Consider the following 15,172-nt stretch of genomic DNA (forward strand, 5'->3'; position numbering starts at 1 on the left):
TCATTTTACATCGGTTTCAATTATTTCACCTATAAACCATTCTATCTTTCACATTTTATCTGCTGGTATATTTCTCTTAAACAATGTATTTCCCCCTTTTTTTACTTTTTTCAATTTTATAACTTAATGTCAATTAATTTCTTTATTCTTTTCTATATTTAAAACTTATTTATTTACCATTCACTGTAATTCTTTCCAATTCCATGCATCTTCAAACGAATAAAACATATCCCATTATATCTTTCACAATTCATCTACTTCCTTTACAATAATCTATATCTTTCTTCTAATTTACTTCTTCCATACGCTTTCTATATCTATTTTAACTTCTTTTTTACTATTCATTTTTCTTTCCCTTTTAACCATTTTCCTTCAAACTCTCCAAACTTCCATTTTATAATATTTTCCTTCCTTTCTCCCATTCTCTTATCTTCTTTTTCTTCTCTTTTTTATATCTTTCTTTCCACATCCTTTCTCTACTTTTTACTCTTTTGATTTTTCCCCTCAATCTTTCCCCATTTCCTCCTCTTCTCTTCTTCCTTGAGGAATACTCTCCCCTATCTAATTTAACTCTGTCACTGTTAATCCCAGTGTAATCATTTTTTCCCCATTCTTTTAATTTCCCCCCACAATCTTTTCCCATTGCCTTCTTTTCTCTCCTTTTTTAAAATATACTTTCTCCTGTCTATTTCCACCATAGCCATCAGGACCTAGGAGCTTTTCGGTCCTTCCAAGGTCTGGAAGGCTTCACAGCTTCTTCCAGCCAGGTCTCCCTCTCAGGGGAAGAGGTGCAGCGTGATAGCAAGCTTTCAGAGGATGAAGGTTTATCTTATGCCTGACCAGCCAGCCTTTGTTGGCCTTTTCTGGCCTCATCTTTTCTGGTCTTTGCTTTACAAGGCCAAGGTGGCAATCCGACAGGGCACAGTTCAGTCAATTCCTGGTACTATTTTGGATCTGGCTGATCCTGTGGATCCCTTGTTTGTAGAACCCACAGTTGAGTCTGAAGAGGCTCTGGCTCCCAGACTCTTTCTGGATTTGGTGCATCGTCAGTGGGTCTCTCCCAGATCGGTTCCTATTTCCAGCAGTTTAGACAAATGTTTGTATAACATTGGTTCGGATATGACTAAATCTTTACAGGTTCCAGTAGTTGACCCTCTTGTGGTAGCACTATCTTCACAGGCCTCATTACCAGGTCCTCCAGAGAACACATCTGGAAGATAAGAGATCGGAACAATCTCTGGTCAAGAGTCATCGGGCTTCGGCCTGGTTGGCCAAGTTGGCTTCTGCTGCATCCGTTTTCAAAAGGGCTTCATTGCTCTGGTTACATCAATTACAGGACTGTCTGCCAGTCACTGACACCTGCTCCCAACAAGATATCAACAAGATCATAGCTGCAATGGAATTTTCCGCCGATGCGATGCTAACTGCGTTTCACTTTTCTGCCAAAGCCATTGGTTCTGCTATTACAGCTCGTCGCCTCCTGTGGCTTCGCCAGTGGCAAGCCAATGCTAGGACCAAGTGGTGTTTGGCTTCCTCCCCATATAAAGGGGATAAATTATTTGGTGAATCTCTTGACCCCATTCATGTGGAATCTTAAGACAAATGCAAGATGCCTAATGACCAGATGGGTGGAGGCCTGTCCAAGGCCTTATTTTCATCCTTCTTCCTTTCAGGGAGCAGACGGTGGTTTTGGGGGACAACGTTCGCAGAGACCCTTTTCTTTCAGACAGAACCACTGTCAGGACAGACAGAACAGACAGGCAGTGTTATCCTCCCAAACAGTCCTTTCGGGGCAGGAGGGGTCGCCCCTATCGATGATGCAAATGACTGTTCATCCGATCCTCCAATAGGGGGCCGGTTGGCTCTCTTTGCCGACTAGTGGGAGGATTCCACATCGAATTCTTGGTTCAGGGAGATGGTAAAGTTAGGCCTCTCCCTGGAGTTCCTCTCCAACCCCCGAGGATTTTTGTCTGCTGTCCCGTGTCTCACACGGGCAAGACGGCATCTTATGGAATCAGCCATCAAACACTTACTGGACATTCAGGCCATTCAACCAGTTCCAGTGGTGGAACATGGTCAGGGATTTTATTCCTGGCTGTTCCTGGTTCAGAAGTCCTCGGGAGGCTGGCGGGCGATTCTCAATCTCAAATCCTTGAACCATTATGTCATATACTGCAGGTTCAAGATGCAGTCTCTCAAGACCATTTTGGAGAGCATCAGGAGGGACAACCTCCTCACATCGGTGGATCTCACAAATGCTTACCTGCATGTCCCCATCCATCCAGGGTTCAGGAAATTCCTCCGGTTTAACTATGCGGGGAAACATCAGTACCCTTCGGCCTGTCCTCTGCTCTGAAGGTGTTTATCAAACTGATGGCTGCCCTGGTAGGCCATCTCTGGACCTTCCCAGTTCAGATACAGTTTTATCTGGACAACATCCTCATCCACTCCAGCTCAGAATCCCAGGCTGGCAGGACCTGAAGGTCACTGTTTAGATTCTTCAGGACCACGGGTTTTCCGTCAACAGAGCCAAAAGTCATCTGATCCCAACAACTCGCTTGCTCCATCTAGGGGCTATAATCAACATGGTAGAGTCAAGGGTGTACCTGCCGCCAGACTGCCAGGCCAGTCTGAAGGAACTGGTAACCTGCGTTTTGGAGGATCGCACATCCTTTTCTTCTCTCTCAACTGTTGGGAAAGGTGGTCTTGTACTTTGGCATCATTCCTTGGGCCTGTCTCCACAGCAGGGCTCTGCAGTGGTTCCTACTTCCATTCCAACGATCCTGCCAGAACACATCTCTTACATGAGTGGTGATTCTGCCAGCAGTGCTGGCATCCCTCTCTTGGTGGACTTCAGACGCCATTGCCCAAGGTCACATTTTCCAGAAGCCTCACCGCATCATCCTAACTATCAACACCAGTGTTGTGCCTCGCTCGCTCCCCTCTCCGCAGCCGGGCCCCTCTTATCTCCTGCTATCTCAGCCAGAGACTGATAGTGCAGAAGAATGTCCTGGCATGCCTCCAGCCCCCAGCCCTGGCACCATGCCCGGACAAACCGAGCAAACAAACCTCCCCCCGATAGCATGTGCACCTGAAGCCAGCCACGAGCTGGAATTGCCGGCAGCTGGGGACAAAACGATGCAGTGGATAGATCCATGCTTCCGGAGAATGGAGAGGCGATGTCAGCAAAAGGAAGGGAGGGGCAGGCCTGGATAAGTGCTGAGTCATGGAGCCACACCCCATGGCCTATATAAAGGATCTGTTTCTGGCATTCTTTGAGTCAGGCAAAGTCTAATTTGGATTGCTGAAGTCACATCTTGGTCTCCTGCCTGCCCTGAGAACTCTGACAGAACTTTGGCAAAGCTGCAGAGGCTTTGTAGCCACACTTGATACGGACTTCCCCCACCCGGCTGTCAGAGGAGGAGTGGGACACGACAACCAGCCTCTTCGGATGGGGAGGCCACCTCAGCTCCCACATGACTCAGGGACAGTGGTCCCTGGAGGATCTGACACACAACATCAACTGGTTGGAGCTCTGAGCTGTTCACTTGACGCTCCAGAGTTTCACAGACCTGGTGTCGGGGAAGGACGTTTTGGTTCTGATGGACAACGTGGCTGCCAAGGCCCACATAAATTGCCAAGGAGGGACAAGATCCCTGGCTCTCATGCAAGCGGCTGAACAGCTGATCCTCTGGGCAGAGTCTCATCTCACTTCCATCCAAGCGGACCACATTTCGGGAGTGGCAAACGTCTAGGCGGACTGGCTCAGTTGGACATCAGTAGATCAAGTGGAGTGGCACTTGAATTTATCTCTGTTCTGGGAGCTGTCAGCACGTTTCGGCCGGGCAATGGTCAACTTGTTCACCACATGGGACAACTGTCAAGTACCAAGGTTCTTCTCCCATTTTCCAAGCCAGGAGGTGGAAGCTGTGGATGCTCTGCGGAGCCCCTGGCCATCAGGACTCCTGTGTGCCTGCCCTCCTCCTCCCCTGATCCCCAGGGTCATCCGGAAGGTTCTGGAAGAGAAGGCAGAGATCTTGCTTCTGGCCCCTCATTGGCCCAGAAGGCCATGGTTTGCAGATCTCATGACTCTATCAGCAAATCGCCCCTGGCAGCTGTCGCAGGACAGGATCTCCCTCTTCCAGGAGGTGTTAGTTGACCTGGACCCTCAGTGGCTCCAACTGATCACTTGGCGCTTGAGCAGAGCCTACTGAGGGCTGACAATTTTTCTTCTGGGGTCATTGCTACTATCCAACCTTCCCACAGGAATTCCATCAAGCGTATTTATAATGCTACTTGAAGGACCTTTTGTACTTGGTGCAAAAAAGGGGGTCTGATTCCCACTGAAGTTTCTGTGACTCACATATTGGACTTTCTACAGGAGAGTTTGGAGGCTGGTCTGGCTCCCAATACCCTTCGGAGACAGGTGGCAGCTCTTTCTTCCATTCTGACGTGTGGAAACTGGGAATCGCTGTCCAAACATCCAGTGGTTCATCAATTCCTCCGGGGTGTGTGTGACTAATCTCTGCCCCCACTGTGGTTCACCGGTTCCCTACATGGGACTTGAACAAGGTTTTAAACGCCTTTGCCCAAGATCCCTTTTAACCTCTCTGGGAAGTTAGTTTAAAATATCTTTCCTATAAGGTAGCATTTTTGGCAGCCATCACCTCTGCTTGGTGCATATCTGAGCTGGCGGCTCTGTCCATTTGGGGAGACCTCTGTGTCTTCCATGCAGACAGGGTGGTTTTATGCCTGGACCCTACGTTTCTTCCCATCAACATGTGGTTTCATAGGGCTCGAGAGTTAGTTTTGCCAAATTTTTGTGCTGCGCCTTCACACCGTTTGGAGCGTATTTGGCATATTTTAGATGTTCAGAGGGCTCTCCGCATCTATGTTCAACGGACTTCTCCTCTAAGGAGGACGGAGTCTCTTTTTGTCTCATTTCAGCCAGCTACTCTCAGTGGCAGAGTTTGATCCTCTACACTGGGCAGATGGATTAGGCGTGTATTACTGTAGCGTATGAGGCTCAGGCTCTCCCTGTTCCTTGACGCATCACAGCCCATTCTATCCGAAGTGCGGCTACTTCAGCAGCCTGGGCTATCCAGGCTTCACTGGAGGAAGTTTGCAGGGCGGCCACTTAGTCTTCCCCTTCTCCTTTTGTTTGTCATTACAAGTTAGATACTTTTGCTTTGGCTGAGGCAGCATTTGGCAGACGGGTTGTGCAGAGGGTTCTTTCAGATTAGGGACCACAGATCCGGACTTCACCCTCCCGATAGGACATGCGGCTTTGATATGTCCCATTTCTGATTGCTGTTTCCTTCCTGGTGGAGAATGGGTGTTGGTTCTTACCTGACTTTCTCACTCTAAAGTAAACAGCAGTCAGCCCTGCCCGAGTTCAGGCTGTCCGGCCCTGGAGTTGGGGACGGTAGGACTTTCTTCTTTTCTCTTCACAGCTCAACACATCGATGCCTTCGTCAAAAAGCTGGCAAGCAACAGGAAGAGGCATGGCTTAATAGTTTTTGCAGACTCAGTCCATCAGCTAACAGACAGACTTAACCCATTCCTGACTGCTGTTTACTTTAGAGTGAGAAAGGGCGTATCAGGTAAGAACCAACGCCCAATTTCTTCCCCATCATGAAGATGAATAAGAAACAAGATTATTCTACATGCTGCCTGGTTTCCCTGTCTTGTAAATTAGAGTTACCAAACTGCATTTCATTCCAACCCCCCCCCCCCATGTATATTAAAGAAGTGCAGGGCAAGGACAAAAAAAATTAATATTGATAAAATGAATTTACATGTTCTTACTCTGAGCTAACTTGCTCAGAGTTATAGTGGCTCTTATAACTAAATAAATATGCTTAGCTTCACGTATCCTCTGCAGATGACAGGGAGGGGTAGGGTCAGCACGTTTGTCCTGACCTTGATGGTAACAATTTTATCCCTCTAGTGCTTCCCAAGAGACTATTGTTGCAAATACTCCCACTTTACATTTATTCTGAACTTACTGGTTTTTGAATAGAGCAGTTTCCATTACTGCCTGTTCCATGCTACACCAGTTTGGTGCAGTGGTTAAGGTACTGGAAACTTCAAGACTGAGTTCTTGTTCCACCATATGCATGTTTTGTCAGTCCAGAATCCAGAACAGTTTTGGAAGTCCTAGATATTGCAACAACAGAATTTTGAAGTTGCAAAATTCTCAGGGATCACTAGATGATAGCAAAGACATAACAAAATATACTGACTCTTTGGTGCCATCTAATGATCACTAGAGAGGAATCATGTTCTTCCAACATCTATCCCAGTATTGAAAGAAATGGGTTCCTTTCTTTTCCTTTTCAGCAGCCTGATGCTGGGTGGCTGGCAAAAAAAGCTATTTGCATTCTATCAGATGGACTAACTGACCCTAGGAACCACATTCATCCAAAATGTAAATTAAATTTATCATAATTACTCTTTAGTATACATAACAGAAAAAAAGTAATCATGAACAGAATCAAACTCATACTTGTTCATCAAACAACAAATCTTCCTTTAACCCTTGAAGAATGAAAACCTGTGGCAAACACATCAAACAATTACAGACACAACATACCATTGACAGCGTCATTATAGACTATTGCAACTGATCTTACAGGTTACCTAATCCAATTTTTTGTTCAAATTCACTACTAGCATCTGTAATACATGGCCATCCAACCTCTCTATAAGGGCTTATGTTCAATAAAGACTGCACAAGAGCACAAACATAGTTCATGAGTGTAAGCTTGGAGGCCAACTCAATAGAATCTTTTATGCATTTGAGAATGTGTGCTGCAATCTCCAAGTCTCTTAACAAAAAGATACAAGAAACTGCAGCAATTTAGTGTAAAAGGATAAATAAGTGTAATTGATTTTGGCAACAACGCTCTCCAGCTTCTAAATCCATAGAAAAAATATTGACAAAATATTTAAATATAAAAGTGTGCAATGCAATGAAAATGCAATCTTAAATCTGGTTAAATAGAGAACTTTATATTTAAGAATGCCTTGCTATCTATTTTGTGCATGCTTTTTGTGTATTTCCTATGGAGAAATTAACAGTCCTTCAATTTATTATTGCAGGATAATTTATTAATTATTCTGCAATGACTATGTGTTGGGCTCTTATTCCTTCTCTCCAAAATGTATACACAAACACTGAAAATTTAGCTAATTAAGATTTATTTGATAGTCAAATAATTCTAAACTACTGAAAGTATTAGGATTAAAAAAAATTATTCTCAATAAACAGAACGATCTGAAAATGGCAGTTTGTTATCTAAAACAAGAACAAGAGCAACTGAAGTCCAGGATTACAGAGTCTCCAGAGAAACTCACTAATTGCAGAGAACGAATGAAGCAGACACAGCAGAAGATTAAAAAAGACAAGGTGACTCTTAATATTAAGGGCATTTTTGTTTTCTTTTATAACAATTTCTATCATAACAATTACAATTGATAACAAAATCAATATTTGTCACATTTGCCTCCCATAGCTTCAGCTTCTATGGATTCCTAAAATTAAGTTAAATTCATAAGAATATACATTTTTCAAAATTAATGCAGTTGATTGTATCTTACATATTTGTAATAACGAAAGCCAGTGAAAAGGTATCATTAGTACAAAATTTGACAACTGTCTCAACTTTGTTTTAGTTTTTCTGTGTCTACAGAAATATTTAAATGCATGTCCTCAAAGCCACTCAGCTGTACTTCAGGATTAGTATTGTTCCCAAACCATGGTTCCCAAAATATTTAGCTCTTCATCATTTGAACTAATTTATTTTCAGCTCAGATAAACCCATCAAAGGAACTGTTGTGAAGACAGGTTTGCAGCAGTAATGCCACAGGCATTACACAGCAGCCTGCTCTCTGTTGCCAAGATCTCTTACGTCCTGACTCCTAGGCTCTTTTCTTTTCTTTTTTCTTTTGCTCAAGCAAAATGCTTAAGCACCAGAATGCCACACTACTGTTTCACCAAATTTTAAAAATTGAACAACAGTGTAATTTTGCTCTTCTTTCGAGTGAATAGTTGAGCTTTGTCGTTTTTAATCTCTAGTATTGTGGAGCATAATAATTACCATTCTTCTGATATAAAAAGAGTAAAAATACAGACAGGTATATAGATATATAGATATTTCTTTTAGTTCAGAAATACACTTAGACCCTTGCCTTCATCAGTTGTTAGTTTTACCCTGATGGGCACCAATAGAGCCTAATATAGTGCCAAATAGTTTGCCCACTTTTGATTAGCAGCAAATCTGCAGCTGATTTAATAACAAAATTTATAAGTCAAACAACTAAGACAGATATAATGCTCAAACTGAACAGTTTGCACAAAAGATCTAGGAGAAATACAGAATAAGTGAAATCTTTCCTTGAAGCCAGGGTGCAGCCAATTCCAGTTAAAGTGGAAAATGGGTCCAGAGTTCTAGCTGTAAAAATCAAGGATAGAACTAGAAGATGGGATGCCAGTGATAGGTATCTCTGGGAAAAACAAAGGCACTAACTGAGAAGAAAGTTGTTATCATGGAGAAAAATAATGCCCTGCCCTGGAGGCAGATGTCTATCTTGTGCAGCACAGAAATGTTAATGAACCTCTATAGAGAAAAACTCGAAAAATGTTTTGTTTTTTCCCCCTTGATATTTAACCTGACCAAATTGAAAAAAAGGATTATAAAGTATCAATGATTGAGATGTGAAATGTTATTTGGTATCTGAAAATTTGTATCATAAATAAGATAACCTGTGACATGGTAGAAAACTTTAAATGACAAAATAAAAGATTGAAGAAAGGAATTGCTGTCAGTTATAGTAGTTTGGAGGGACCCGATGGCTCAGTGGCTAAGACACTGAGCTTGTCGATCAAAAGATCAGCGGTTCAGTGGAATCCCTAGTGCTGCATAATGGGGTGAGCTCCCGTTACTTGTCCCAGCTTCTGCCAACCTAGCAGTTCAAAAGCATGTAAAAAATGCAAGTAAAAAAATAGGGATCACCTTTGGTGGGAAAGTGTTCTTTGTGCCTATGTTTAGTCATGTCGGCCACATGACCACGGAGATGTCTTCGGACAGTGCTGGCTCTTCGGCTTTGAAATGGAGATGAGCACCGCCCCCTAAAGTCAGAAACAACTAGCACATATGTGCGAGGGGAACCTTTACCTTTAGTAGTTTAGATTTGGAACACGACTGATTAGACAGTTGCATGTGGCTATAGGTATATTATGAATGTTGCAGCTCTATCTGTACCAATCTCCTCAATTCTGATTTCTTTTATTATAAAGCAAGAAGTAATTGAGAAGTATGAATCTTATAGAGACTTGGTAGAGATGTTTCCATCGTGTCAACAGGAGGTCCAATTTTACAGGAAAAAAATGCAAACACAAGGAGCAAATATGGATAAGCTATCAAATATATTGGCCCAGGTTTGTGCTATTGAAATATAATATCATCTATCGCACTTGTTGATAAAATATTTTGAGGTATTCATTCTTAGTAGAATATAGTCTGAAATAAATTGTGGATTCAGCACAGCGTTAGCAGGGGACTCATAAAGGAAACAAGACATTTTTTGCTTCCTTGTTTCAAAGTAGGCATGTACATGAACACACACACACACAGAGAGAGAGAGAGAGAGAGAGAGAGAGAGAAAGAGAAATGCATATTCTTTGATGAAGTTTAGCAAGTTCTTGCCAAGGGAAGTAATGGAAACCCATTACCTAGTCCCATTGTTCTCAATTTATATTAAATCTGAACTGGGAAAAAAAACTTATAGCCCTGCAGAAAATGATTGGAAGACAAAATCATATTTAAGATACATTGAGGTAGAGGTAAGATTTTGCCTGAGACCCCCAGTTTTACTAGCAGCAACTCATCCAGACAAACTCTTAGCAAGGTAATAGATACTTATTCCACAATGCATGAATTTTCATATTTGCATAAATAGCTCATTTACCAATCTGTTATGAGCAGAATAGCACATTTCTTTAAGAACCCATAATAGAACAACTCTAAAAAACATTTGAAAAGCAGTCTTTGTAACCTTGGGGAAACAATAATAAATGTCTATATATACTCGTTATTTTTTTTCCTTTGCAAGAATATTATGTAAATATTACACCTCTTTCAAAAACGTTTTTTCCAAAGTAAATTTGCTTACTAAATGTGCGTTGCTCAGAGGATGCATTTATTTAGCTCTATAGCATTTGAAATAATATTTTTGCTAATTAATAACATGTCTGTTACTTGCATTCTAAAACACTTGTTTTTCAGATCAGAACGTTAGAGGACCAGACTGAGAATAGCAAAAGTGGATTCAAGAATGCTAAAACGGAAGAAATGTCATTGAAGAGATTAGTCACAGTTAAACGTGAAAAACTTGCTGCTCTTGAAATCAAACTTAAAAAGATATATGAGAATACTGAGCTGCAGAAACAGGCGATAACTGAGTATGAATATTGGCATTTAGATCATTGTTTAATTCTGCTTATTCTGCCAGCACCTTTAATACAATGCAAAACTAGCAATTTGAAGAAAACACTAAAATATACTGCTTTCTGGTACATAGGTATATTTTTGAAGACACAACTGTCAGTATAGTTTGAACTTCATGCTGCTTTTCTCTCCTTTAGCTCCCTGAGAAAAGTAACAATGGAGTAACTTCATGACAACAACTTTAGTAAAAACTTTGCCATTCCTGAATCAATATGGGAAATGATGCTTGATCCTAGACAGTTTTGTCATCAATAGAGACACATGACAATATTTATAACAGAAGGTAGTGCTGTATTCAGATAACATTCCTAAGAGATTAAAAAACTATCCTTTATTGCCACCTGATACTTGAGTTGATCAGTAAATATGGATTTGTTATGCAGAAATATTCGGCACCATTCTCTTTTCTTCACCCCACTATACAGAGTAGAAGGAACTGCACCATTTTCCAGTCTTGTCTGCTTTTGAGAATTAGGGCTGGTTGGTGTTTCCCAAATTTCCATCCCAAATTATATAGAAGGAATGGAACTTAGTAGGAATGCCTTCAACCATTAAGCAACAAACCATAACATTTCAGCTTTTTAATTTTTGTGATCGACTTTTTTCTGCATAAAAAGATTAATTAAATCTTAATTTATGGATGGTGCCTCTAAATAGTAAAAATATTTTCTAGATGCTGCAATAAATTTCAAGAGAAGAGAGGAGCTGTCTGTGAAAAACTGACAGCAACAGACACAGAAATCATGCAACTCAAAGGTGCCATTCAACAGCTCAGTGACAATGTTGAGAAAGAGAAGGTGAAAGAGAAGGTGAGTGAGTACAACAGACACTCCTGCTGATGTTAAAGTTCCTTCAGGCATGATGTTATTCAGCCTGCTAATATCATCTGCAGAGCGAAAGCTTCGCTCCCTGCAGACATTGAGAGAGAGTACCGATCCTTCCAAGTGGGCAGCTATCATCTGAATAACATTGGCCGGCCTTATCCAGGCATTCATTTTCTGAGTGCTTAGCGTAGTATAATACCCAAATGTGATTTAAACAGCACAGCAATAAAAAAATCATTTAACAACTTATCCAGGAAGTCAGCACTATTGAATTCTGATACTACAGAGTATGTATATATTCCTACCATATACTGTATGTGTATATGCGTGGTTAAATATTCTGAGCCAATTCTATGGTGAAGCTGATATTCTGGTTATAAGTATATAATTTCAGATGGGAAATGTTTAAATGAAAATGGAAAATATTTTCAGTCAAATTGTTAGTAGTGTTATTAGAAATGAACAACTACAGTACAGTTTTCTATTTACAGATCAACTCCAGAATGATATACCGCATAGCAATGGCTGGTGTTTTTAAGGTTTCACAATCCATTTACAGCCAGTCCTTAAATGGCTCTAGAACAAAGATAGAAAAAGTGTTGCACAAGACTTCATGTGGCACTAGCATTCCTGGAGGTACAGATAAAATAGATAGGAGTCAAACACTTGACACAGTTCTTTTTGCGTTTTTTTATGTAGATAGGAAGGTTTGAAGGGAGCAAATCTATGCAGTATAACCTTCAATTGCTTAACAAACCCATTTTGTTATTTAAAACTCCTTGGCAGTCCTCAGCCAAAATGTACCTTGAGAAGTTATATGGATGAGAAGAGATTCTGAGCACTTTCATCCCAAACATTTTTTAAAACAATAAAAGAGGTTTGATAGGTTTAGCAAATGTCTGTTTTTTGTATTTAACAATGAAAAATAGATTAGATTAGATTAGATTAGATTAGATTAATAGAGCTGGAAGGGATCTTGTAGGTCATCTAGTCCAACCCCCTGCCCAGGGGAGACATGATAGCAGTGATCTAATATCTGAGGGGCTGCCACAGAGAGGAAGGGTTCAAGCTATTTTCCAAGGCACCTGAAAGCCAGACAAAAAATAATGGATGGAAATTGATCAAGGAGAGATTAAGCCTAGAAATAAGGAAAAAATTTCTGACAGAATGATCAACCAATGTAACAGCTTGCCTTTGGAAATTGTGGGTGCTTCATCACTGGAGGCTTTCAAGAAGAGATTGGAGTGCCATTTGTCAAAATGGTGTAGGGTCTCCTGTTTGGGCAGGGGGTTGGACTAGATGACCTACAAGATCCCTTCCAAATCTATTAATCTGTATAAAATCTAAGACTGGTATGATTATGTTCTATTGTTTGTGTTATGTTGAATTCTAGTATGACATGGTCACTCTTACCCAAGGTTCCTGCAGTTTCAATTCCCTCTGTCTTCTCTGTAAGAATTAAGTTCAGTATGGCTGTCCCTCTAGTTCCCTCCTCTATCTTTTGGACAACAAAGTTGTCAGCTAAGTTGGTTAGGTTGGTTATTTGATTTCTCAAGGTGCAGAATTAGTCTTCCAATTGATGTTAGGGTAATTGAAGTCCCCCATTGTAGTGTGCTTCCTACATATATTTGTTAGTTGGTTAGCAAAAAGGACATATATTTTTTCTGCTTGATTGGGTTGCCTATAGTATACACCTATGGCCATGTCATTCTTTTTTTCTTTTATATTGACCCATATGTATTCTAGAAGATTTTCGTTTTTGATTTCATGCATTTCTGTAGCAATATAGTGGTCCTTTACATACAGTGCAACTCTACCTCCTCTTTTATGGGGTCTGGGTTGTTTTTTTTTGAAGAGTTTGTATCCTTCTATCAGTATGTTCCAGTCATGGGTTTCATCCCACCAAGTTTCTGTTATTCCAATTATATCATATCTACCTTCATGTGTTAATAGTTCATGTTCACCCTGTTTGTTACCCAGACTGTGCATTTGTATATAGGCACTTGAGATCTTTATGTCTGACTCTGGGAATGCTTCCTGTGTCTCTTGTTTGGTGTTTGTGTTTGTCTTCCTTCCCATCCCTCCTTACTTCATTATTTGACTTGCTTTCTAGGGTTTTTTGCTTGGAATTAGGTCCTGGAGATCCTAAATATTGGTCACCCTCCCCCCTCAATTTTAGTTTAAAGCCCTCCTGATAAGTTGAGCCATTAATTTTCTGAAAACATTCTTTCCAGTCTTTGTAAGGTGCAGCCCATCCCTTGCCACAAGCCAGTCATGGAGATAGTACACACCATGATCCAGTACATATATCACTTAAGTGTGTGTGTGTGTGTGTGTGTAGATCTCATGTCTCTTATAAAAAAATAAAGTCTGTTGATCTTCTACGTCTTTAAGGAGATCTACCTCAGCTTGAGGATTGGGTTGGAGAAATATCATGAAAATCTGGCCAGGACAGTGAACAGCTACATATCATCCAGAGAAGACAAAATTGCTCAATTAACTGGACTTTTTTGATAGTGTAATTCTAATTATTTTACATCATTTTCTTGTTCTAAAAATATGGAATAGCTTGTTAATTGCAAGAACTGTAGAGTTTACAAATTTCTGTTGAAGTATCAAATGACTATTTTCTGTTTTCCATTATGTTAATTTTTTCTTAAATGAATAGAATTGCGGGATGCAATTTGCTTCCATTGGATAATAATAGTATCTTACGGATGGTCATTATTTGTAAATTTTCTTCAGTCATATAATAAAGTTTTGTGAATCTAAAAGTTTATAAACCCTAACCCAACATTTTCTCTGTTAGAATGGTTCTTTTTAATCACATTGTTTAAAAAATCACTTGAATTTTCAGCAACAAATATTGGCCATTGAATTCTTTGAATTTTGAGATCTTATGCATACTATTGTAAATAGTTCCTGTAGCACCAATTATTTTAACAACCCAAATCTCAGGAGATTACTAAATCCTACAAGAATTTTGCAGAGTGAGTGAGCACAACATGCTCAGCTAGGAATTTTTAATCTTGAAATTTGGGGTCCTATGAACATCTTCTGAATTACTTGCATGAGCCAAAATGCCCACTGGCATCACTTCTGATCGAGGGTTTACATATGATGATTTAGAAATCTAAAAAATAAAAGTTAAGACTCACTAACCTACATGTTTCATTTTTCTACATAATAAAAACAAATTTGATAATCTCTTTCTGATGCATTAATGGTGATGTGTTTATAAAGAATATAGCATGGATTTTTTAAATAAAAATGGTTATTTGTATCTAAACGAATCTTTAGCTCAATATTAATTAGCAATCCCAAATTCAGCATTTTAATAAAGATTAGATTTATATTCAATAAAAGTCCATAAAAAGTCATTGTTTTACTCATTTTAATGAAGTACTGTAATTGATAAAACAATAATTGTTTTCAAATGTTTTTGTGATTGCATACATAGACAATTGCCTTATTCAAATAAGTAATAACAGTAAAACCGTACTTGAAGTGGGGGATCCTGCTTTGTGATTTTTAGGTTAGACAGTTTACAGCTGCAATGTAAGAAGACAATCATACTAACTATATCAGTAGTTCTCCAGAGAGCCAGGCCTTTATTCTTTCCTGGAAAGATAGGGTGCTTCAATAAGCAAAATATATTTGCTAAAAAAAGAAATCCTATGTTTGCCCACTAGGTGACACTGTTGCACTATCAAATATTTACTTTTAATGTTGGCTATATAATTATTTTTGGCCAGTCAGAACAAACATAAATCTGCCCCATGACAACTCAACCAACTTTGAACAGACATAAGAATTGCTATTAAAACAACATATTAA

The 15,172-nt window shown here is 40.0% G+C and overlaps 1 protein-coding gene across 3 annotated transcripts in view; it reads left to right on the forward strand.

The window, feature by feature from the left end:
* The window catches only part of NUF2 (NUF2 component of NDC80 kinetochore complex), a 42,128-nt gene extending 27,454 nt beyond the window's left edge, over nucleotides 1-14,674 (forward strand). The window contains exons 10-15 of one of the 3 annotated variants that reach the window (XM_058178178.1): nucleotides 7,274-7,411; nucleotides 9,302-9,442; nucleotides 10,290-10,465; nucleotides 11,185-11,320; nucleotides 11,827-11,971; nucleotides 13,730-14,674. In XM_058178178.1, the coding sequence (XP_058034161.1) occupies nucleotides 7,274-7,411; nucleotides 9,302-9,442; nucleotides 10,290-10,465; nucleotides 11,185-11,320; nucleotides 11,827-11,971; nucleotides 13,730-13,773 (780 nt within the window). In that variant the 3' untranslated portion in view covers nucleotides 13,774-14,674. Of the gene's footprint in view, nucleotides 1-7,273; nucleotides 7,412-9,301; nucleotides 9,443-10,289; nucleotides 10,466-11,184; nucleotides 11,321-11,826; nucleotides 11,972-13,704 lie in introns of all 3 variants that reach the window. The other 2 variants (XM_058178179.1, XM_058178180.1) reach the window with 2 other exon arrangements.
* The last annotated feature ends 498 nt before the right edge of the window (nucleotides 14,675-15,172 follow it).

This window comes from Ahaetulla prasina, chromosome 3 (assembly GCF_028640845.1).
Source record: "Ahaetulla prasina isolate Xishuangbanna chromosome 3, ASM2864084v1, whole genome shotgun sequence".
Classification (NCBI taxonomy): domain Eukaryota; kingdom Metazoa; phylum Chordata; class Lepidosauria; order Squamata; family Colubridae; genus Ahaetulla; species Ahaetulla prasina.